The 25967-nt window shown below is 39.6% G+C and overlaps 1 protein-coding gene and 1 non-coding gene across 6 annotated transcripts; one reads left to right on the top strand and one right to left on the bottom strand.

The window, feature by feature from the left end:
• Positions 1 to 3131: 3131 nt before the first annotated feature.
• On the top strand, positions 3132 to 6755 carry LOC110272145 (uncharacterized). Of its 5 annotated transcripts, none has more exons than XM_088486256.1 (5): positions 3132 to 3482; positions 3928 to 4579; positions 4664 to 4723; positions 5929 to 6026; positions 6159 to 6755. In XM_088486256.1, exon 2 carries the CDS (start codon positions 4084 to 4086, stop codon positions 4519 to 4521), a length of 438 nt encoding a protein of 145 aa, XP_088342382.1. In that variant the 5' UTR covers positions 3132 to 3482; positions 3928 to 4083; the 3' UTR covers positions 4522 to 4579; positions 4664 to 4723; positions 5929 to 6026; positions 6159 to 6755. The 5 variants fall into 5 exon arrangements, with proteins under 5 accessions (XP_088342382.1, XP_088342383.1, XP_088342381.1 ...); XM_088486257.1 differs by having other exon boundaries at positions 5430 to 6026; XM_088486255.1 differs by lacking the exons at positions 5929 to 6026; positions 6159 to 6755 and adding an exon at positions 4832 to 5031.
• Positions 6756 to 19052: 12297 nt separating this feature from the next.
• On the bottom strand, positions 19053 to 19160 carry LOC148564116 (small nucleolar RNA R71). Its single transcript, XR_015884766.1, has one exon. It is a non-coding gene; the product is annotated as a small nucleolar RNA R71 (small nucleolar RNA).
• Positions 19161 to 25967: the final 6807 nt, after the last annotated feature.

The following is a 25967-nucleotide window of genomic DNA, read 5'->3' as shown; positions in this document are numbered from 1 at the left end:
CTTTCTGTATGAAAACTAATGCCTATATATAGGCTTACATACTGAAATGAAAAACCCAATTACAAATAAAAATTCCTAATTTAGATGCTTCTTGTGCCTTTGATTGAGTGATGTTAATGGGCTCTGCTTGCTTGAAGGGTGAATGCATGATCCAAGGGTGTATTGGCGTTATTGGGGCCTTTAGTGGTGTTGCCAATCGTTGAAAAATGCTCCTAGGCCCACTTCAGTGTTTGTACCAACGTTGGCATGCAAACGTTCCCACCAACGCTCTTCTTCATGTGCATACGCGCACTGCCTTGTGCGTGCGTACACTGAAAAATTTTCCTCTTGTGCGTACGCACACTAGCCAAAATTTCCAATGCTAGTGTTTGACCTGGAGTTGGGGGCAACGTTGGTAGGCTAACGTTCCACTTGTGCGTGCGCACATAAACAAATTTTCTTCTTGTGCGTACGCACACTGCTCTGTGCGTAAGCACATAAGGCGATTCTTACGGCTTCCAATTTGTGAATTTGTCAAAGACATTGGGGTGCAACGTTGGTTCACCAACGTTCCCACCAACGTTGGTTCATCATTTCTCCATACCAGCGTTGGTTCACCACCAACGTTGGTTCTACCTCCTTGCTTTCCTCTGCTTCTACTTTGTCTATCATCAAACAAATAAGTGTATCAAAGTAATATACAAGATGATCTTTATATACCAAGTGTGCTAATAATACTCAAAATCAAATCTTTATTTAGTGTGATCTATTTTATCATATTTCCCTTGTATATAAACAAAAATTCACCTATTCTTGAGATTTTCTTAATGCAGAGATATTTCATGCCATTTCACATTTATTAACAAAATTTGTATGAAAACTAAACTAACATCTACTGAAATAACAACTAAAAATAGGCAATGATGCTCCCACATCAGGTTGATATAAGAGCCTAATACTCTCCTTTCATTTGGGGGAGCATGATTGCCTACAACCTCCTCTTGGTGGTTATGTGCTTTACCCTCCATGTTTTGGGTTGGAATTTCTTCTTCTCCTTCTTCACCAACAACCCTCTTTCCTCTTGCTACTGCTTCCCTTCTCAACCTTAGGAATGTCCTTTCTGGTTCAGAATCATAAGCGGTTGCAGCCCCTCTTCTCCCTGTCATACACAACATGACAAAAAAGAAACTGACCAAGATGGACACCTTCTTGGAAGAAGGTGGGTGTGTTAAAAATTCAGCTGAAGCAAAGTGTTAAACAGATAGTGTGCTTCTTGTTAGAGTGAATATATACAATCGATTAAAGGAAATAAGGGCTGAAATTAAAGAAATTAACAAAGTAAAGAAAATGCTTAATCTAAATTCTCATCTACTTAATCATTGTTAATTCAAAACCAATCCCCGGCAACAGCGCCATAAACTTGATGACTAAAAAGAATTCACTATATCATTATAATGAATCCGTCTTTGGCAAGTATACCAAATTGTCGTCAAGTAATAACTCACTATGAGTGAGGTCGAATCCCATAGAGATTGATTGATTGAGCAACTTTAGTTGATAAGTGATTTAGTCAAGCTAATCAAAAAGAGTTGTTGAGTGCAGAATTCTAAATAGCAGAATTGTAAATGACATAAGGATAAGGGAAAGCAATAAAGTTCAGAAATGTAAAGAGCAAAAAAGTAAATAGTAGAAACATAAATGACTGAATTGTAAATGGGGAATGGGTTGATAGCAGAAATTAAAGAAAGCTATAAAGAATAAGGAAGATAATGATAAGGAAGATTCATTGGAGTTGAGAGATATTTCTCTCTTTAGATTAAACTTAGATTCTCTCATCTTCAATCATGCAACTCATTAACCTCTTGGCAATCATGATTGATTGAACCCCAATGCCTTGGTGATTCAATCTCTCAAATCTTGATAATCAGCCAATTCTTTGGTCTGATTGCTCATGAAAAGAGATAGGCTTGGTCCTTGATTTTACCACACATCCTCATAGATCCAAATAATTGGGTAGATTTTATGTCACCATATCCAGTCCCAAAACCCAGATCTACTCAATGTGAGAAGGGATTTCAAGCATGGTTTCATGTTTCCTTTTCCAAGGATCCCTTGAAATCCAATTTGCATTCAACCTCTTTTCCAAGATGATTGAACACTAAACATGTAGAACAAAATTCCTTCTAGCAAATCAAAGAGAAGATGAAGAGAAGAAGAAATTTACTATCAATTAATCCATCAAGTACAATAGAGCTCCCTCCCCCAATGAGAGGGAGTTTAGCTACTCATAGCATAGGGAAAGTACAAGAGATGGAAGAAGATGAAGTAAAGTGTAAAGTAAAGTTCCAAGCTAACCAACCCCCCTTTCAGTACTCTCAAGGACTATTTATACTACTCCTATCACTAGAAATAAAAATTACAAAAAGAAAAATAAAATTACAGTTGGAAACTAAGGACAAAAATCATTAAATTGAGACATGTGCCTAGCGTGTGAGTGGCGTCTGAGTGGCGTGCCATGCCCAGCTCAAAGACTTGGCCTGGCGTGCCATGCCTAGCTTCCAAGTGGCACGCTCCGTTTGTATAGCTAGGCTGACGTGCCATACCTTCAAACTCAAGTGCACGCCAAAGTAATATCTCTCTTCTTCCTCTCTGATAACTTGAACTAGCGTGGCACCCCCATTGCTGGCATGCCACGCTTTCAACAAGGCCCTCTTTCTTCCACTACAAGAAAAAGTGAATTTTTCGACGCAAAAAATCAACGGCTATCTCTACCGTCGATATTTTTCGACGGCTTGCTGTCGATATTTAAAAAAAAGATAATTAAAATTAAAATAATAAAATTGACAGCCATGTGGTCAATTTTTTTGTGCTGCATTAAAATGTTTTTAACTATCATCATATTGTCGATGAAGCAGTGTTGAAAATTACTTTTATTTTAAAATCGATGGAAATGACGTCTATTTTTATATTTAAAATATCAACAACACTTCCGTCGATAATGTTGAACGGTCTAAATTGCTTTCTAAAAGCAAATAAGTGGTGTGGATTTAATGTATAAAATAGACGCAAAATGCATTACTTTTTTTCAGATTAAAATCGACAATATCACCGTCGATTTTTATTGCTAAAAACAATAGTCCCATGCCTACTTCGCGCCTCCAACTTCAGAAACACAATTTTACCCCCCAAATCCCATTTCATCCTTTTCTTTTCTGCATTCCTCACCAACCCTCATTTTACCCCAAATTTACCAACGCTCATCTCCATTGCCGGCGTCACGGTTGTGCTGCCGTCACACCATTTGCTCGCGCCGCCGCGGCGCTCTGTTGTTGCTGTGCCGCTGTCGCTCCACTGCTGCCGCACCGCCATCGCTCCTCTTACTTTGGTCCTTCTCCGCTCTCTCTCAATTAATGGATGCATTGCTAGAATTTCAGCAATCGCCATTATTGTTCATCTCCCTTCGGATTTTTCCCTCTACTTTTCTTTTTCTCAAACACCAAAAGGTTACTTCTTACTTTGCTCTAATCATAGCTCTCTTTTATTCTTTCTTTTTTTCAGTTTCAAATTTTCTTTTTCTTCTTTTGTGTTTCCAACTTTTCCACCGGTTCTTGAGTTGAGAGCTCAATTCAATTCAATTCACCACCGAAGTCATGTACGAGGTTCCTATTTGATTCTTTAGAGAATTTATTATTTTTGTATCGGTTTCACTTCAGTTTCGTGATGTTACTTATTTTTCCGTTGAATTTGTTTAATTCTTATTACTTTTCAATTTCGGATGGTGTGATTTTGATATGATTTCCCTAAACATATGGCTGGGATTTCCGGTTTTGTTTTGTTTTTTTTGGAAAACTAATTTAGTTTAAATGTTTAATTGAATAGGAAATGGAAATAGTTTTTGTTGTTTTCGATGATGATTTTGTGATTTCATTTGAATTTGATATGTGACAGTTGTTCAACGGTTATGGCTTGTGGGAAGTTATTGGGTGAGTTGAGAAAGCATGGGAAATGAAAATAGGTAGGGGAGAAGGAAGAAGATGAGGAGTTTGAAGAACATGATGCAGTGCCTGTGCTCAGGGGAGCAATTGAGACGAGAAAGAGGCATAGATGAGATGGCAGTTGAATGGAATTGATGAATCAGGATCAGGACCAGATGATGGTGTTTGTGGAAATATCCTAATGGATGAGAATTGCAAGGATTTTGGTGTGTTCCAGGACAAGGTCATTTCAAGCACTTCAGACAACGCAGACGAAGAGGAAGATGAAGATGTGGATGAAGCTGTTGATATTGAGATAGAGAAGAATAGCTTTGTTGTCAAGGAAATCAGTGTACCAGAATCCATGGTTGCTAATGAGCCAGAAAAGAAGGTGATTGTGAATGAACCTGAAAAGAAAGAGATTGTGAAGGAACCATTAAAGAAGGCGGTTGTGAAGGAACAAGAAAAACACAAGATTGTGAATGAATCAGAACCTAAAAAGATTGCAACTACACAATTTCATCAAAGGAATGAGAGGCCAGTGTCTTCCCCTATTACTGTGAAGTAATCTCCTCCAGTTAGAAGACAATCCACAATTTATCAGAATTTTCCCAAAACTAATTCAAGTAAGGTCTTTTGATTTTCGTTTTATAAGTTTGTTTTTCAATCTGGATTTTGTGAAGCCTAATTAATTGATCATCACCATGCAGTTCCAAAGACAGAAGCATACAGAAGCTTTCCACAAAACCAGAGCAAATTGCAGAGTCTAGGTGATTTGTTTATCTGCATTTCAGAATTATTATACAAGAAAGAAAATTGTACCCAAAATCTTTGATGTAATGTCTGGAATTTATTATTTAATTTATGTCATTCTTTAGTGGATTTAATCATGTGGAGAGATATCTTAAGATCAGCATTTATGTTTGGGACTGGAACATTCCTTATAGTATCATCATCTTATGCAAAGGATATTAACCTGAGGTTAGAATTCCACATAAAAAAGAGAATAAATATCTTCTTCTGTATATACTTCTTTTGTCTTAGAATTAGAGTAACACAGGATTAACACTTGTTGATACTTGTTTGTGCTGTCTTATTTCAGTATCTTCCTATTTCTGTATATGCACTTCCTATTTCAGTATCTCTTTCTTGGTTGCTACTGCATCATGATTCTTTGTACTTCTCCATCAATATATTTTTGCAGTTGAATGTTATTTGGCAGTGTTTAGGGTGCTTTCATGCTTAGTTGTTGATTAGCACTAGAATATTATTATGAGAAAGAAGGCAATGAAGGGCAATATTGACTGCAATATTGGTGCTTAAGTTGTTTGCAATATGTTCTTACATGATTCATCAAAAACATTGTCTTCAATTTTAGATATCCATTATCATCATCCGATTGAAATTTGGTTCGATACATGATAATATATCTACTTAGTGTTTTGGGTCTTTACATTGATCATTCTTTTGCAATAGTAATGGTTCATCATTGGATGCAATAGTAATGGGTCTTATGTGCATGGAGAATCAAGATTCTCAAACCATACGCCTGTTTATGGCATATTTTGGGCTGAAGTTGAGTCAAGTCATGGAAGAATGAAGAAAAGTATGAGTTGTTCTTCTCGTTCTAGAATTGAAGTGAATGAACTTTTTCCATATTCCCACGGATATACAGAACTAACCTTTTTGTGAAGCAAGCAGGGTTTTACATATTTGATGCTTCCATGCATATTCAAGTACTTTCTCTATCCATTGTTCATATATAATCATATATGCTCACATTTCTTGCTTCTAAAGCATAACTTATGTACCTGAAATTATAGTTTATTCAGGCTAAGTATTCATCCTGAAAATATAAGCTATTTTGCATCTTTCTATGATATAATCATGAAGTCCTTTGTGTCATTACAATTACAATGAATTTTCTACCTGAGTTAGAAACCTTACATGCATGATGCAACCTATTACTGTTCAGAAAACTGGTCAAACAAGAACAAGTCATTTTGAAGAAATTCATACATAAATAGAGAGGTTGGTTGATAGAGACAACCCATTTCCCATATACCAAAAAAGGTTAGTTTTTTTATTTTATTTTAATTAATTTTTTTAAACTCTGATGCTTTTCTTGGATTTTGCTTTTGGTTCCAAACCTCTTTGTCTAATTCTAACTTTAACTTTTTCTTTTTTTGCATTGTGATTTGTCAGGTGCTAATATGTAATTTCACCTTTGTCTATCGCATGATCAGTACAGTTCATAATCATCATGAATGTTGTTACCTACTCACGCCAGCTTCTATCAATTAACAACACTCACTCTCCATTGTCTCATATACCTTCTTATGACAAATCACAGTGCTGCACCAAGTACTAAATTATTCTTTTCTAATTAATTAATTAGTTAATGTATATGTAAGTTACTAGTGATATGCACGCTGCACGCATAATCATAATCATAATCAAACCCCTTCTCTTTTTGTGTTCAGGAAATGGAAGAGGGTGATTTTTCATTTTCTTATTCATCATTTTTAAATTGTTTTCAGAGAATATTTATGATGACTGAAAGAAGATGAAAATATAATTAAGATAATCAATATTATTATTATTTTTTTGTTCTTGTAATAATGCATAGAAAATGAGAAGGGTAGTTATGATAATTGTATTATTAGTGGATTGCAATTTAAACCAATATAAGTCTAAGTTTAGTTATTTATTTTGTCCTGAATTTTTATATTAGAGGATTATTTATTATTTTGATAAATTTGTAAATTTATTATCTAATATTTAAAAGTTTATTTGTATTAATTGTTTACTATTTTATTTCTATATTTAAAAGTTTATTTGCATTAATTGTTTACTATTTTTTAAATAGAAAAAAATAATTGAAACATATAACTATTAAAATCGATGGCAGAGTTGTCACTTTTTAAGTTTAAAATAGAAAAAAAAAATAAAATATAGACACAAAATTTGTCAGTATCTAAATAATTAAATCAACGGCAATTGTGTCGATTTTATTAAATCAAATATCGACGGTAACGTCGTCAATTTTATTAAGCAAATTATAGACGAAACTGTTATCAATTTTATTGAATCAAATATCGACGGCAAAGTTGTCGATTTTAATAAGAAGTTAAAATTTTCAAACTAATATTATTAGAATTTTAAAAAATCGACAAGCTTAATAACGACCACCTCCATCGTCCGTTTTGCCGTCGAATTTTAATATTATCGACGGCTAAGCCGTCGATTTGGCCGTCGATTTTAACGATGTTTCTTATAGTGTTCTCTTCTGGACAATATAACTGGCGTGCCACGCCTTCAATGAGATCCTCAATCTCGTCTCTGGAAGGTTGAACTGGCGTGCCATGCCCAGGTCTGGTGTGCCACGCCCTTGATAAGGCCTACATTCTCTTCTCTGGAAAGTTGCACTGGCGTGCCACGCCCAGGTCTGGCGTGCCACGCCCTCTATGGTGCATGAACATTCTTCTCTGGTCTAGTGAACGGCGTGCCACGCCCAGGAATCAAGTGGCATGCCCATGATATGAACAAGGTTGGCGTGCCATGCCTAAAGCCCCAAGTGGCACACCTTCGAGGAAGCTTTGTCTCTTCATCTCTGAAAGTTGTACTGGCGTGCCACGCCTTCGATATGGCGTGCCACACCTTTGTTGGAGATTCACTTCCCTTCTCTGGTCAATTGAACTGGCATGTGATGACAAGTCATTTTGTGCATGTTTTACTAGCAATTTTCATTAGTTTTTATTTGGTTTTCATGCATTTCTTAGGCAATAAGTAAGTGTTTGGATGAGAAATTCATGTTTGTCTTGATTCAATCAAACATTGTTAAATTGGTGCATTTTCATAAGATTTATGCAAGAATTGTTTGATGATATAAATGATGCAAGATTTGATGATTATGCCAAGGCTTTGATGTATCTGTTTGGTTGATAACAGGCAAGAAAGAAGCAGAGAAGTGGAAAAGAGCACCTTAGCGCTCCGTTTGTTTCAAAGAGCGCTGCATTCCTCACCAATAAAGTTTTGCTAGTGACGCGTACGCGTGGGTGATGCGTACGCATCGAAGTGGAGATTTGTGGAAGACCACGCGTACACATGCATGACGCGTCGCGTGGATATAAAGAGCGTTCTTCAGCCAAGAGCGCTACGCTCTCTTTCAAAGAGCGCCTGCGACAACCTAAAACTTGGATTCAAAGTTTAGCTATCGACGCGTACGCATCAGTGACATGTACGCGTGGATTTGGCATCAGTGACAAGCACGCGCATGCATGGATGAAGCAGCAGCGTGAAAACGGCAATTTTGAAGATCCACGCATACGCGTGGGAGACGCGTACGCATGGAAGAGCGCTCTCGACACGAACGCTATGCTCTCCTTAAGAACGCTGAAGACAACGTGTACGCGTGGGTGACTGATAAACCCCAATTTTGTGGTTTATCTTGTACTTGATTTGGGGGATTTTATCACCTTTTCCCACATTTATTCAATGAAATAGCATAGTTTTGCAATTCTCCCTTGATTTGTGCTTAAGTGTAAAAACTTGCTTTTTAGGCCCTAAAATTGGTGATTTTAATTCCCTTTAATTCCATTCGATACCTTGATATGTTTGTTGAGTGATTTCAGGTCCATAAGGCAAGTATTCGATGGAAGAAGTGAGGAGAAAAGCATGCAAAGTGGGAGAACTCATGAAGAAATGTAGGAACCGTAAAGCTGTCAAGCCTGACCTCTTTGCACTCAATCGACCATAACTTGAGCTACAAAGGTCCCAATGAGGCGGTTCTAGTTGCGTTGGAAAGCTAACATCTGGGGCTTCGAAATAATATAAAATTTGCCATATGTTGCTTTGCGTAAAGGGGCGTGCAGGCACCATGTACGCGTGCGCACCGATTGAGCACGTGGTCCACTAAAGTGAAATCGCCCCCAGCGATTTCTAAAGCACTTTGGGCCAACCCAACTCATTTATAATGCTATTTCATGAAGAATTCAAGCTTGGGCAAGGGGGGAGCAATTGTATGTAACTTAGCATCATGTAGTTTAGTTTTTAGAGAGAGAAGCTCCCTCTTCTCTCTAGAATTAGGGTTCTTAGGATATTTCCATCTTAGATCTAGATTTAATTCATGCTTGATTTACTTTTCCTTTTGCAATTCTTCTTCTATATCTCCTCTTTCTAGTTTTGCATTTGATTCATGTAATTATCTACTTTTATGTTGATGTATTTTTGTTCTTCTATTTTCAATTCAATGCAATTTATGATTCATGTTCCTTTATTGTTGATTTGATTTCGTTGTTGTTTAATTCTTTGCAATTGAGTAATGTAGATTTACATTCCTTGCAATTTACTATGTTTTCCTTTTATGCCTTCCAAGTGTTTGATAAAATGCTTGGTTGGATTTTAGTGTAGATTTACATTCCTTGCAATTTTACTATGCTTTCTTTTATGCCTTCTAAGTGTTTGATAAAATGCTTAGTTGGATTTTAGAGTAGAATTTTATACTCTTGGCTTAGGAAGGTAACTTAGGAATTCTTGAGTTACTAATGTCCAAGTGATTGACGATTGGGAGTCATTAACTCTAGATCTCACTAATTGATTTGATGTAGAACTAGGACTTATGGACTTGGATTGACATAGCTCATTTGACTTTCCTTTATTAGTTAGAGGATGACTTAATGGGGTTGATCCTTACCAATTCTCATGTTGTGGTTAATGATTAGGATAGAGATCATTGACAACCAAACCTTGCCAAGACCTTTCTAGTTGTTAGTTTATTTTCATTACCATTTACTTTTCATGCCTCTTATCCCAAAAACCCCAAAGCATACTCATAACCAATAACAAGAACACTTTATTGTAATTCCTAGGGAGAACGACCCGAGGTTTAAATACTTTGGTTTATAGATTTTAGGGGTTTGTACTAGTGACAAAACAAAATCTTTTGTATGAAAGGACTATTGTTGGTTTAGAAACTATACTTTACAATGAGACTTCATTATTGTGAATTCTAAACCACACAAAAGTCCTCTCATCAGTGACGCATACGCGTCGATGTGCTAAAATGTAAGGGACGCGCACGCGTATAGGATGTGTACGTGTGGGTGCCTGAGCGCTCCGTTTTCCCAAAGAGCGCTACGTTCTCCTGGAGCAGAATTGAAGTACAAATTAAAAGACCCACTCTAGCTTGCTTCAACAGAGGCCAAGGGCCCACATGCAAGCACTGAAAGGCCCATTTTGGGGAAGAGAAGCGGAGTATAAATAGAAGAAGGTTTACAGAAAAAAGGAGGCTTCTGGGAGTACAGTAGGAGTAGGAGTAGAATAGAAGGCTGGAGGATTAGAGACTCCAGAGCTCTCGTAGAGGATTAGAGACTTCAGACGGCTTAGCATAGTGTGATACACTTTTCCCTTTCTGCACTTTTATATTTCAGTTGTCTTGAATTGAGTTTAGTTTATGAAATTTCAATTTCATATACTTCTCTTCTGCAATTTCCCTTTTTGCAAATTATACAATTCAATTTACAGTGGGCTTGATTTATTTTCATGAAATTTAAATTCCTGCAAGTGTTCTTAGAGCGATGATCAATTAAACCCTACTTCATTAGGGGAGGAGCTCTATTATGATTCACATGATTAAGTGAATTTCTTCTTCTTCTCCTCAATTCATTTGTGTAGCTATAGGATATCCTCTGTTTTGGTTGAGATTCATTCACTCTGGAAGGGGGTTTGAATCTGTTGAATGCTTGTGTGAGCCTCGGAAGGGGAATCGTGGGCATTAGAATTGGGGCTCTATCCTTCACTACTCTCTTGATCAACACCATTCGAGAGGAATTGAGATCCTGAGACTTAGTGTGGCTTATGGATGTGAGACATGCACTTAACCTCTTCTCAAGACAATTAGATCAAGAAATTGGCAAGACTGATTGTGATTAGAGAGATTGGATTGCCAAAGAATTGGGATCCAATCAATTACAATCTACCATAGATCTACTCATATGATTGAGAAAGAAGTTGAGACCCATTTGATTCATGATGGATTATGATACCTAAAATCCCTAATGAATCTTTCTTTCTCTTTGATTTTTCTTCACTTTAATTTCCTTGATTTACTGTCTTCTATAATTCCTAGCACCCAAGTCCCTTTACATTTTATGCTATTTACATTCTGTGTCATTTACATTCAGTTCCTTTACTTTTTTGCTCTTTACTTTTTTAAGCAATTTACATTCAGCACTTTACATTTCCTGCAATTTACAGTCTATTAATCAAATCTCACTCAATTCACCACTATTAGCTTAACTAGACTAATCAACTCACTAAAGTTGCTTGATCCATCAATCCTCGTGGGATTGACCTCACTCACGTGAGTTTTACTACTTGATGCGACCCAGTATACTTGCCGGTTAGTTTGTGTGGAATCGATTTTCCCCCATCAGCGTGCCATGCTCAGACTCAAGTGGCACGCCGATAATGGTGTTGAGCTCTTCAAACTTGGTGTGCCACACCTAGAACTCAAGTGGCACGCCCAGGATGGGTAGAAGCTTGGCATGCCATGCCTCAAACATCAAGTGGCACACCCATAGTGTTAATCCTCCCATTCCACTCTGATTATTTGAACTGGCATGCCACGCCTTCGATCTGGCGTGCCACGCCCATTGTGGCTGATGGAGTTGGAGTGCCACGCCCAGCTTGGTGTGGCACGCCCCATGCAAGTCTTCAAGGATCCTTCTATGGCTAGAATGCTTGGCGTGCCATGCCCTTTGTAAACCTTGGAGTCCCTTCTTTGGAAAAGATAACTGGCATGCCATGCCTGGCCTTGTCGTGCCATGCCCATTGTGGTTCATCTCCTTGGCATGCCATGCCTGGCCTTAGCATGCCACGGCCATTGTAATCTTCAAGGACTCTCTTTGGAAGCAATAGCTGGCGTGCCACGCCCTACTCTAGCATGCCACACCCATAGAAGCTTATTCCCCCTTGCTCCCTAGAGTTGATAGTTGGCGTGCCACACCCAGTAGCTGACGTGCCACGCCCATTCAGATTGTTGGCATTTGCGCCAAGTAGCATGCCCAGTGCACACGCCTAGCTCCTTTTTCTTTCTCCCTCCTTCTTTTGTTGCTATTTTCACCTGAAATTCAAACAATACTCATTTCAAAGCAGTGTCTCATAAAATTCATCATTTGGTTCATGTAATTGCATCAATTATATGAGATTTACTACTTCTATGGTCCTTTTAGATGAGAAAAGGGTAGATGATGTAAGTCATCATGCCACAAAGATATAGATGTTTGAGTATGAAGGTGGAAAAAGACCCATGAAGTCTATATCCCATACGTCAAACAGCTCAATCTCTAGGATTTCTTGCTGAGGCATGTCGTGACCATGGGGGAGATTGCCACCCCTTTGACAACTGTCACATCAACAGAAAAACTCACAGGAATCCTTAAAGAGTGTGGGACAGTAAAAACTACTTTGGAGGACTTTAGTGGCTGTTCGCTCTCCTCCAAAGTGTTCTCCATAATTGGAGCCATGGCAATGCCATAGGATTTTATGTGCCTCATCTTCAGACATACAGCGGCGGATTATCCCATCCAAGCATCTCTTAAAGAGATATGGTTCATCCCACATGTAGTATCTAGCATCATGAATGAGCTTTCGGGCTTGCTGCCTACTGTATTCCTTGGAGATGAATCTTATAGCCTTGTAATTTACAATATCTGCAAACCAAGGTGCTGTCCAGATGGCAAAGAGTTGCTCATCCGGGAAGGTTTCAGACACCTCAGTAGAGGGAGGAGATGTCCTTTTTACTGGTTCAATCCGAGACAAGTTGTCAGCCACCGGATTTTTTGACCCTTTTCTATCCCGGATTTCTATATCAAACTCTTGCAGGAGTAATACCCATCTTATTAGCTTGGACATTGAGTCCTGCTTGGTGAGTAGATATTTGAGAGCAGCGTGGTCAGTGTAGATAATAACCTTAGATCCTATGAGATAGAATCTGAACTTGTCAATGGCATAAACCATTGCAAGTAATTCCTTCTCTGTGGTAGTGTAGTTCTTCTGCGCGTCATTTAGAACACAAATGGCGTAATAAATGACATGCAGAAGCTTGTCATGCCTCTATCCCAGAACTGCACCAGTGGCATGGTCATTGACATCACACATTAGTTCAAATGGTCGGCCCCAGTTGAGTGCAGAGATGACAGGCATAGTGATAAGCTTAGCTTTCAGAGTCTCAAAGGCCTGCAAACACTCTTAGTCAAAGACAATTGGAGTGTCGGTAACTAGTAAGTTGCGCAGGAGTTTTGCGATTTTAGAAAAATCCTTTATAAACCTCTTGTAGAATCCTACATATCCCAGGAAACTTCTGATTCCTTTGACATTAGTAGGTGGTGGTAATCTCTCAATTACCTCCACCTTAGCTTGATCTACTTCTATTCCCTTGTTCGAAATCCGATGCCCATGAACAATCCCTTCAGTCACCATGAAGCGGCATTTTTCCCAGTTTAAAACCAGGTTTGTCTCTTGGCATCGTTTGAGAACTAGGGCCAGATGGTCAAGGCATGAGTCAAATAAGTCTCCAAAGACGAAGAAGTCATCCTCAAACACTTCAAGGAACTTATCCACCATATCAGAGAAGATGGAGAGCATACACCTCTAAAAGGTAGTAGGTGCATTGCACAAGCCAAATGGCATCCACCTATAAACAAACATGCCATATGGGCATGTAAAATGCTATCTTTTTTTGGTCCTGAGAATCTACTGCAATTTGATTATAGCCTGAGTAGCCATCCAAAAACAGTAGAATGCATGACCTGCTAGTCTCTCCAGCATTTGGTCTATAAATGGCAAAGGAAAATGATCCTTTCTAGTGGTGTTATGGAACTTCTTGTAGTCAATACACATACGTCACACTGTAACTGTCCTTGTAGGAATCAGTTTATTCTTTTCATTAGGAACCATTGTCATGCCTCCCATTTTAGGAACAATTTGGACAGGGCTCACCCAGGGGCTATCAGAAATGGGATAAATAATCCCAGCCTCCCATAATTTTATGACTTCCTTCTGCACCACTTCCTTCATGGTTGGATTCAGCCGCCTTTGTGGTTGAACCATTGGTTTGGCATCATCTTGAAACAGGATCTTGTGCATGTATCGGGTTGGGCTAATGCCCTTAAGGTCACTTATTGTCCACCCAAGAGCTGTCTTGTGTGTCTTTAGCACTTGGATTAGTACTTTTTCTTCCTGTGGTTCTAAGGCAAAGCTGATAATCACAGGATAAGAATCTCTATCTCCTAGAAATGCACATTTCAAGGATGATGGTAATGGCTTGAGCTCGAGTTTAGGAGGCTTATCCTCTTCCTTAGAAGTTTTCAAAGGCTCCTTTATTTCCTCTGGCTCCTCTAAATCAGGCTGGGCATCATAAAAGATGTCTCTCAGCTCTTCTTCGAGTCTTGTAGTTATATTCACTTCTTCCACCAGGGAATCAATGATATCAATACTCATGCACTCCTCTGGAGTGTCTGGATGTTGCATAGCTTTGACAGCATTCAGCACAACCTCATCCTCATTGACTCTCAGGGTTACTTCCCCTTTCTGAATGTCAATTAGGGATCGTCCTATAGCTAGGACGGGTCTTCCTAGAATGAGGGTTACACTCTTGTGCTCGTCCATTTCAAGCACCACAAAATCTGTGAGGAAAGCAATAGGTCCAACCCTGACAATCATGTCCTCAATCACGCCTGATGGAAGCTTAACAGAGCCATCAACAAGTTGAAGACATATGCGGGTAGGTTTAACTTCGTGAGTTAAACAGAGCCTCTTTATTAATGATGCAGGTATTAAGTTAATACTTGCTCCGAGGTCACATAGGGCTGTCTTTGTGTAGGAATCCCCTAAGATGCAGGGTATCATAAAGTTTCTAGGATCTTTGAGTTTCTCTGGTAAACTCTTTTGGATTACTGCACTGCATTCTTCAGTGAAGAAGACTATTTCAGCCTCTCGTCAATCCTTCTTATGACTTAAGATGTCTTTCTCAAACTTAGCATAAGAAGGCATCTGCTCAGGAGCCTCTGCAAAAGGAATCTTGATCTCAAGTGTCTTGAGATAATCCGCAAAGCGGGCAAACTGTTTATCTTTTTTTGCTTGACGGAGTTTTTAAGGAAATGGCATCTTGGCCCTGTACTCATCAACCTTAGTTGATGTAGGTTGAATGCCTATAGAATTGGAAGGAGGGTCAGTAGCTTGCTTAGGAAGGGTCTTATCAGCACTTGCATGTGTCTAACCATCCTTGGTTGAGCATTCAACGCCCTTGTTGCCCCCTTCCTGGCGTTCAACGCCAGGAGAATTACCCCCTTTTGGGCGTTCAACATCAAGGGTGGGTATCCATTCTTGGTGTTGAATGCCAAGAGTGCTGCCCCCCTTTGGGAGTTCAACGCCAGGAGTGAGCACCCCTTCTTGGCGTTGAACACCAATGACATCCCTCTTTGGGCATGCAACATCCTCAGAGGTATCTTGGACAGCAATCTGGTTATCCTCTGTCAGCTTTTTTCCCTGGTCTCCTGTTATTCTGAGGTTGGGTGTTCAATATTTTCCCACTCCTCAGTTGGATCGCCTGACACTCATCTTTTATCTACTTAGATAATTGCTTCCTAGTTTGACTTAGCTATGCTTTTACAATCCTATTAGAAGTCTGAGTTTCTTGCAAAGCCTCTTGAAATTCCTACAACTACTGTGCAAGGGCATGTAGCTGCTGAGTCAATGGGCCTTCTTGTTTTGGAGGGTTGGATTCAGTAGATATTGCCTTAACCTCTCCTTTTATGGAAGTCTCATCAACCGAGTACAAATGCTGGTTCATGGCAACTGTCTCAATAAATTCGTGGGCCTCTACAATTGTTTTCCTCATATGTATAGAACCACCAGCAAAGTAGTCTAGGGACATTCTAGCCATGTCTGTGAGGCCATAATAAAAGATGTCTAATTGCACCCATTTTGAAAATATTTCAGTGGGGCATTTTCGTAGCATTCTTCTATGCCTTCCCCAGGCATCATGAAGAGATTCATTATTCTTTTGCTTGAAGCCTTGGATGTCCAATCTTAACTGAGTCAACTTCCTTTGGGGGAAGTATTGATTCAAAAACTTGTCTACTAGCTGCCTCAAGGTTTTCAAGCTGGATTTGGGTAGGTTATCTAACCACCTCTTTGATTGATCTCTTACAGCAAAGGGAAAGGGTAGCAGTCTGTAGACATTTTGATCTACTCCCTCAGTACGTACTGTGTCAGTAATTTGTAAAAAGTTTGCCAGGAACTTAGTAGGCTCTTCCTGTAGAAGTCCAGAGTACTGGCAGTTTTGCTGCACCAGAGTAATGAGCTGAGGATTTAGCTCAAAATTACTTGCTCTAATGGGGTGTATATTGATACTTCTCCCATAGAAGTCAGGAGTGGGGGCTATATAGTACCCCGAAATTCTTCTGAACTGTTCATTCCCATTTGGGTTCATGGTGAAGAAAGGTAGGAGAATTTGGATATTGAGAAGTAAAAAGAGAAACTAGAATTAAAATATTTTTGTTTTTATTTTTATTTATTAAATAAATTCGAAAAAAAGAAGAAAATTAAAAACTAAGATAACAAATTGATTAAAAAGATTTGAAAATTAAATAGGTGAATTTTGCAAAAGAAGAACGAGAAATAGGTAAGAAGTTTTCGAAAATAGAAGAGAGATTAATTAGTTTGGAAGTTTTGAAAAAGAGGTAAGAGAAAACAAGTAACTAATTAAGAAAGATTTGAAAATAAAATAAGATAAGTGGTGCACGAAATTGTGATCGCACTTTTCACAACTCCGCACAACTAACCAGCTAGTGCACTGGGTCGTCCAAGTAATACCTGACGTGAGTAAGGGTCGATCCCACAGAGATTGTCGGCTTGAAACAAGCTATGGTTATTTTGTAAATCTTAGTCAGGAGATTGATAAACCACTATTTTATGGTTTATATTGTGTTTAATTATGTAGTTTTATCATGATCCTTACCCACTTATTCATTAAATTAGAATGCATATTAGATTTCTTTCCAGAATTTATTACATGTTTGAAAACTGCTTCCTAGAGACTTTAATTATTTAATTTCAATTCTCCTTTATTTCATTCGATGCCGTGATCTGTGTGTTAAGAGTTTCAGATTTTATAGGGCATGAATGAGTTGGATATTAGGAAGGAAGCTAGCAAAAATGGAAGAAACACAAGAATTTGAGGAGATAACCAGCGAGAAGTGACGCGGTCGCGTGGCTCACGCGACCGCGTGAAGGAGAGCAAATCGCAGCAACGCGGCCGCATGGCTCACGCAGCCGCGCGGATTGGAAAGCCCAAGCGATGCGGTAGCGTGGACGACACGAACGCGTGGCGAGGAAAAGCGCAAGTGACGCGTCCGCATGGATGACGCGATCGCGTGATATGTGCGATCTGCATAATCTGCAAAATTCGCTGGGGGCGATTTTGGATCCTATTTCGACCCAGTTCTTGGCCCGGAACAGCAGACTAGAGTCAGAGAATATGCAGAAACAAACAACACATTCATTCAGAGACAGTTTTAGATCTAGTTTTACTCTCTTAGGTTTTTCTCTCTAGGTTTTAGAATTTTTAATTTTCAATTGATCTTAGCATTGGAACATTGAGAAGAGTTATTTCATCATCAAGACTTCGTCATTCTAGTTCGTTTTCTTAACTTGGTTTCATGCTTCCATGTTCTTTGTTTTGTTCAATTTTGTTATTTGAATACTTTTATGATTAATTAATGCAAGGATTATTTCTTTTTAATTCAATTTCAATTCCAATAATCATGTCTTCTTTTAATTCCCTTTCATGTGCTATGGATTTATTATTTACAATGCGTGAGTAGTTTCTTTACTTGATGGGGAGTTGATTAAAAGGAACTCTTGAGTTGGAAGGATTGAAGGAAAAATTTGTAATTGCGTTAAATGTTGGATTGCTATCCTGTCACCAACGCCAATCCCTTTGAACTAAGTGGGTTGCAACTTGTGAACAGATCTGGCATTCCAACTTGTTTGACTTTCCCTTACCTAGTAAAGGATAACCAAACAGAACAACCATTAATTATAAATTAATCTTACAATCACTCCAACACTAGTAGAAATTCCAACCAATCAACTCCCGGTCAAGGCTTTTACTCATATTAATTAAATTTCCTCAATTTAAATTCCAATTTACTTAACTTAACTTCTTTGAACATCTGATTAATAAGATAGCACACTTTTCTGCAACTCGTTGGGAGACGACCTGGGACTTAAAACTCCCAGTAATTTTTAATTCAAACTCTCTGTGACATACTTCTAAATTGATAGGCAGATTTTCGGTGAGTTAAGAACTATACTTGCAACGTAACTATTTTAATAATTTTTAATTCACCAGCCTCTGCGTCTCATCAATTTTTGGCGCCGTTGCCGGGGAGTTGCAATAGAGTGCTAATTTTATTGATTAGAATTTATTTATTTGCATTTTATTTTATTTTGCTACTATGAGCTGCATGTTTCTTCCGTCAAATGACGCGTTCACTTCCTGATCCACGCTTGCTAATATTCGATCCTGAAATTGAAAGGACAATTTCACGAATAAGATGAGAACAGCGTCGGTTAGCCCGCTCTGAGGGCGGATCTGAAAGTGAATCTGAGGAAGAAACCAGCCCCCGTTCTACTGATTCGGTTGTTTTACGTGCAGAAAACATGGCAGCTAGGATAGTTACCATCCAGGAGGAAGGAGCCTTTGATTTTACAATGCAACCGTTTCAAGCGCATCATCCAGCGATAGCTACAGATTTTGAAATAAAGACCGCATTGCTAAATTTGATGCCCAAGTTTCATGGCCTACCTGCTCAAGAGCCTATCAAGCACTTGAGAGATTTTTAGGCAGCCTGTTCTACTGTCAGGCGTGATGGCACTGATGAAACTTCAATTCTGCTGAAAGCTTTTCCATTTTCTCTTGAGGGAAAAGCAAGAGAGTGGTACTACACTCAACCTCTAGCAAATGTATCTAACTGGGATACACTCAGAAAGGAGTTTCTGGAGAAATTCTTTCCATGTGAAGTTACTGATAAACTGAGGAAGGATATCTCCACAATTGTTCAGGATGACAATGAGACTCTCTTTGAATACTGGGAGCGCTTCAATAATCTTCTGGAAGCATGCCCCCATCACATGATTGACAAGATCGTGCTACTCAGCTATATTACACAGGGTATGAGGCCCCAAGATAAGACCACACTGGAAAGTGCCAGCAATGGGTCTATGAAGAAGTACAAGACCACTGATGAAGCTTGGCAATTGATCAGTGATTTAGCTGAATCCACTAGGACCCACAGACAGAAGCAAGGCCATTCAAAAGCTGTTGCAGAAGTATCTTCTAGCAGAGAGACTGCTGCTCTGACTCAAAGCATCTGTGAAATGACCAACTTGCTGAAGCAAATGCAGTTGAATCAACAAGCTCAGCAAGCTCAACCTCCTCCACCACAGCAAAACCAACAACTAGTCCCACAAAGAATTTGCGGAATCTATGCTGATTATAGCCGTTACACTGATGAATGCCCGCAGCTCCAACAAGAAGACAACATGGTGGCATCCACTCACAACTTCTATGACCGCCCCAACCAAGGGTACAATCAAAGTGGAAATAATAACCATGGATGGCAGGACAATTCAAACCAGAATTAGAGGGACAACAATAACAGAGGAGGCAGAGATAATCAGGAAAATCAGAAGTTGAATAATAATAACAACAGGCAGCAAAATCAATCTTACAGAGCACCTATCCTGAGGCAGAACCAAGGACAAAAGAAAACTCAGCAGCAGACCTCTCAATTTACTCATTCTTCATTATTTTCTAATGAAGATCTACTACAATCTTTTGAGAAAAGACAACAGACCATGGAAAACCACATCATGAATAGTATTAATGCCAGTCTGAATGGTCTCACCTCTACTCTGTAAGCTTTTATGACAGAGTTTGGATCAGCACAAAATTCCAGTAACCAACCTTCAAGCACCACTGGAATCCCCTCTCAACCATTACCCAATCCAAAGGGAGGCATTAATGCCATCACCTTGAGGTCCGGAACCACACTGCAGGAGAGGAATCAGGAGGAACCAAGCTCACCAGAATACGCCTCAGCTGAAGAGGTGGTAGAAATCGAAGATGTTGAAGAGGAAGAGGATATACAGAACACAGCTGAAGAAGAAACAACTCAACCACAGGAGGAAGCACCAAAAGGCACAGGCACCACAGAAAACACTACTCCTATTCCATTTCCACAACTTGCAAGAAAGCCCAGGAAGCAGCTGGAACCCGATCCTAAAATGGTAGAGATATTCAAAAAGGTTGAGGTAACTGTTCCTCTTTTTTATGTTATTCAGTAGGTACCTAAATATGCAAAGTTTCTAAAAGACTTATGTATCCATAAAGACAAAATTAATGAATTAGAAACTATTCCTTTAGGTAGTTCTATATCTGCTTTAATGGGAGGATTACCTGAAAAATGTAGTGATCCAGGTCCTTGCATAGTTAGTTGTACTATTGGTGGTATAGTAATTTATGATTGCATGTGTGATTTAGGAGCATGTGTCAGTATAATGCCTTTGTCTATATATGATGTTTTGAGGCTCCCTCCCTTAAAAAGGTCGGCAGCTCGTTTTGTGTTAGCAGATAAAAGCATTATTACAGTGGCTGGAGTTGCTGAAGATATTTTGGTGAACATTAAAGGGCTCACATTTCCCACTGATTTTTATATCTTGGAGATGCCCTACAATGATTCAGATAAGCCATCATCAATCCTACTTGGAAGACCATTCCTGAAGACATCAAAATTCAAATTGGATGCTTTTTCAGGAACATACTCCTTTGAAATAGATGGCCGCATAGTAATCTTCAATCTGAATGGAGTCATTGACAACCCCCCAGAAGATCGTTCTATCTTTTAGTGTGATGTCATAGACGAAAGTGTGGCTGAAGTTCAAAAGGAAGAGTTTGAAGAGAGGCACACTGAACAAGGTCCAAGTGTGGGGACCCTCTTAACTGACAATGGGGGCACTTCGCCATTTTCACAAGCCCCAGATAATCCAGAGCCCGCCCATGATCAAAAGTTAGAATTGAAACCTCTCCCTCCACATCTCAAATATGCTTATCTTGAGGATGAGCAGAAGCTTCCGGTTATTATTGCAAGGGAACTGACTTCTCAACAAGAAGAGCAGTTACTTGATGTACTGAGGAAGCATAAGAAGGCAATTGGGTGGAGTTTGGCAGACATAGTGGGAATCAACCCTCAAGTATGCGAGCACAGAATATTTTTAGAAAAGGGAGCAAGACCTGTCCGTCAACCACAAAGAAGATTGAATCCCACCATCTTGGAAGTTGTCAAAAAGGAAGTGACCAGATTATTGGAAGCAGGTATCATATATCCCATTTCAGACAGTGAATGGGTAAGCCCAGTACAAGTGGTACCCAAGAAATCTGGAGTCACTACAGTGAAGAGTGAGCATGGAGAGCTCATAGCAACTAGAGTTCAGAATGCTTGGAGAGTCTGCATTGATTACAGGCATCTCAACCAAGCTACCCGTAAGGATCACTACCCACTTCCATTCATTGATCAAATGCTGGATCGCCTGTCAGGTAAATCACATTATTGCTTTTTAGATGGTTACACAGGTTATTTCCGGATTCATATAGCTCCTGAGGATCAGGAAAAGACTACTTTTACATGTCCTTTTGGGACTTATGCTTATAAGAGAATGCCATTTGGCTTGTGCAATGCACCAGCTACCTTCCAAAGGTGCATGATGAGTCTTTTCTTTGATCTTATTGAGGACTGTATAGAAGTTTTTATGGACGATTTTAGCATTTATGGTGATTCTTTTAACCTTTGCTTAGAGGGATTATCTAGAGTATTAGATAGATGTGTTAATACAAACCTTGTATTGAATTTCGAAAAATGCCACTTTATGGTAAAACAAGGGATTGTATTAGGACATGTGGTATCTAATAATGGCATTTCTGTAGACCCAGCAAAGGTGAATGTTATTTCTAGTTTACCTTACCCCGCTTTTGTGACGGAAGTCCGTTCGTTCCTTGGCCATGCAGGTTTCTACAGGATATTTATTAAGGACTTTAGTAAGGTGGCACTTCCCTTATCCAGATTACTGCAGAAGGATATTGAGTTCGAGTTCAGTGAGGATTGCAAACAAGCGTTTGATAAGCTGAAGACTGCTCTAACTCAAGCCCCAATTGTGAGAGGACCAGACTGGAGCCAGCCGTTTGAAATCATGTGCGATGCTTCCAACCATGTAGTGGGAGCAACGCTGGCTCAGCATGAAGGTAAGGATCCTTTTGTTATTGCCTATGCGTCTAAGACTTTAGACACTGCCCAGTCCAATTATACTACTACTGAGAAAGAGCTTCTTGCTATTGTTTTTGCTCTGGATAAATTCCGAGCTTATTTACTTGGTACTAGAGTAGTAGTATATTCGGACCATGCAGCTCTAAAGTATCTATTAGCTAAAAAGGAATCCAAACCAAGACTTATACGTTGGATACTGCTGTTACAAGAATTTGATTTAGAAATAAAGGATAGGAGTGGTAATCAGAATTTAGTAGCAGACCACTTGAGTCGCCTTGAACATATTAAGGATGATTCTACTCCTATAGATGATAATTTTCCTTTTGACAACCTGCAAGCAGTATCCGAGGTAGTCCCTTGGTATGCACCTGTCGCTAATTATTTAGTTAGCCGCACATTTCCTCCACATTTTTCTAAACATCAAAGAGACAAGCTGAAAAGCGAGTCTAAATATTATATATGGGATGACCCATATTTATGGAGATGTGGCGCTGACTAGATAATTGGACGTTGTGTGTCTCAATCAGAATTCCAGTCCATTTTAGAGGCCTATCACTCATATGAGAGTGGAGGACATTTTGGCCCTCAAAGAACAGCTAGAAATATCTTAGACTGCGGATTCTGGTGGTCTACTCTTTTTAGAGACGCTGCTGAGTTTTGTAAATCTTGCCCCTCATGCCAGAAATTTGGTAATATATTCAGGAGGGATGAGATGCCTCAACAATATATGCTCTTCTGTGAAATTTTTGATGTTTGGGGAATTGACTTCATGGGTCCATTTCCAAATTCTAATGGATATTTTTATATATTGTTAGCTGTGGATTATGTTTCCAAATGGGTGGAAGCAATTCCTACCCGCACTGATGATGCTAACACCGTTGTTTCCTTTGTGAGAAACCATATTATATGTCGCTTTGGATCACCACGAGCGATCGTGAGCGATCAAGGCACCTATTTTTGTAACAGGAGACTAACAGGATTGATGAAGAAGCATGGGATAATCCATAAAGTTGTAACAGCTTACCATCCCCAAACTAATGGGCAAGCCGAGGAGTCAAATAGAGAAATTAAGCATATCTTGCAAAAGATAGTAAAGCCTCATAGAAAAGACTGGAGCACCAGGCTACAAGATGCACTGTGGGCATACAGAACAGCATACAAGACACCCATTGGGATGAGCCCCTTCCGCTTGGTTTACGGAAAAGCTTGTCATCTCCCAGTTGAAATAGAACACACAGCCTTCTGGGCAGTTAAGGAGTGCAACATGGGAATTGAGAATGCTGGAGTTGAAAGAAAGTTGCAACTGCAGGAACTGGAGAACCTTCGCCTAGAAGCTTATGAGAATTCCAGAATTTACAAGAAAAAGATGAAAGCTGTGCATGATCAAAACATCAAGAAGAAAGAGTTCCAACCTGGAGATTTTGTCCTCCTTTACAAATCTCGACTAAGGCTCATGCCTAGTAAGTTGAGATCAAAATGGGAAGGTCCATACAGAGTAGAGAAGGCTGAACCGTACGGAGTTTATCACCTAAGCCATCCTTCAAGCTCTGAACTTATTAAGGTTAATGGACAACGCCTGAAGCTATACCATGGTGAGAAGGTGTAGAAAAATAAGGAGCTTGAGATCTTCTGCTTGGAAGATCCCCACATTGCAGCAGATTGAGCTAGTGGAGCGTCCAACTTACGGACGTTAAAGCAAAGTGCTTGGTAGGAGACAACCCACCGCGGTATGATCGTTCTTTTCTTCACTTTTAGTTTTTCTTCTTTAATAACTCTTCTCTTTATTAGTGCTTTCGTGCTCTTTCATTTACATGTCTTTATGTTTCCTTAAAAAAAAAGGGTTTTTCGCCACGCGACGCGATCGCATCAGCGACGCATCCGCGTCGCAAGGGCGGTGGAGAAAAAAATAAATGAACAGAGAGTTACGCTGGAGCGTGGCTGGAGGCGTGCCAATGGCACAAATCGACCCACGCGATCGCGTCCCTGACGCGTTTGCGTCGCATGGGAATCATGGCCTCCCACACGACCGCGTGCCCCACGCGGCCGCGTGCCCTGAGTTTTCGACCTAAAAGGGTGCACAGTAACATTCTGTGCGAGAGTGATACTGGATTGGTGCTGGAAGCACAATCCTTGTCACGCGACCGCGTTGCCGACGCGGCCGCGTCACCCATTTATAACGCATACTCACGCGATCGCGTGACCCACGCGATCGCGTCACCCAATTTTGGCAATTAAAATAAATTGAACAGAGAGTTGTGCTGGAGCGAGGCTGCACTCGCGCCAGCAGCGTAACATGGGTCACGCAACCGCGTGACCGACGCGATCGTGCCCCCTTACCTGGAAGCGCACCCACGCGAACGCGTGCCCCATGCGGCCGCGTCGTATGCGCTGCACAGCTCAACCTAAAATTGCCACATACCTTATCTTCCCCTCCTCCCAATCCTAATTTTTCTTTTCCCTCCTTATTTCTTCCTTCCCCCTTCCCCTTTCTATCTCACCTTTCACTCTCTATCTCTCTCACCACCATTAACAAGGTTTTACCTTCTTCTTCCTTCTTCTCTTTTCTATCATTCTTATTATTTTATGTATATATAATATTATTTCCTTTTCTTTTCTTTTTCTTTTAAATTTTTTTTATTTTATTTTTCTTCTCCTTCTTTTCCTTTTTACATGGTGCTAGAAACTTTTTGGAGTCATCATCCCTCATTATATGCTTATGGATTATTGTAAATTATTTGACTTTTATTTTTTTCTCCTATTTAAGGGATTGCTTGCATATTCATCTTCATATTTTCTATACCCTATTCACCATGCATGCTATGTGTTTGTGAAAAAGCTCATATGGCATTATGCACTTCTCTATGCTATACTATTCAATGCTTGCTTTTCACAACTTTCCCTTACTATGATATTAATTGAATTTTATTGTCAATACAAACATTTTGGCTTGTTACAAAGTATTGCTTGGTCTGTGCTACTCATGCCCTTTCCCGGCATGCCAATAAACGCCTTGCATCCACTTGTCTTTGTATGCACCAGTTATTTTCCACTGTTGGCTTTTCATATGCACTCGAGAGCATGTGTTAATGTCATCTACATTTTGATGTGCATCATTCACCCTCTTTTTCCGTTTCCTTCCTTGCTGTATATCTCTTTAAATTTAATTTTCTTTCTCTTCCCTTCTTTCAGGATGGCCACCAAGAAAGGAAAGGAGAAAGCAACTTCCAAACCACCAACAAGAAGAGGAACTAAAAGAGCATTAGTGGCAGATCCTTCTTCAACTGCAGTCAAGCCCTCAACAAAACGAGTTAAGAGGATAATAAAGGTTAATAAAAAGGAGAAAGCCTTTCCAGCAAAGGACGCTGCGCGATTTTCCAATCGCTACTGTGAGCAGATGTTCCCTATCCTGGCAGAAAGGAACTATAACAATGAATACCTTCTTATCCTCCCGTCCAATATTGCCACCTTTGTTGAGCCGCAAATTGAGCGAAGACAATGGGGTTTCCTACGGAGACAGCCAAGGCAGGTCAATCTTTCTTGGGTAGTTGAGTTCTACTCCAACTTCTACATGCCGACCCTGCAGTCTGTTTATGTCTGGCAGAAGTAAGTCCCTATCACAGAAGAG

This window comes from Arachis ipaensis, chromosome B5 (genome assembly GCF_059453495.1).
Source record: "Arachis ipaensis isolate K30076 ecotype BB chromosome B5, ASM5945349v1, whole genome shotgun sequence".
Lineage (NCBI taxonomy): Eukaryota > Viridiplantae > Streptophyta > Magnoliopsida > Fabales > Fabaceae > Arachis > Arachis ipaensis.
This window is presented reverse-complemented; position numbering and strand designations above follow the sequence as displayed.

Coding starts and splice junctions, on each gene's coding strand:
- LOC110272145 (XM_088486256.1), top strand. CDS start 4,084: ATGAGATGGCAGTTGAATGGAATTGATGAATCAGGATCAGGACCAGAT.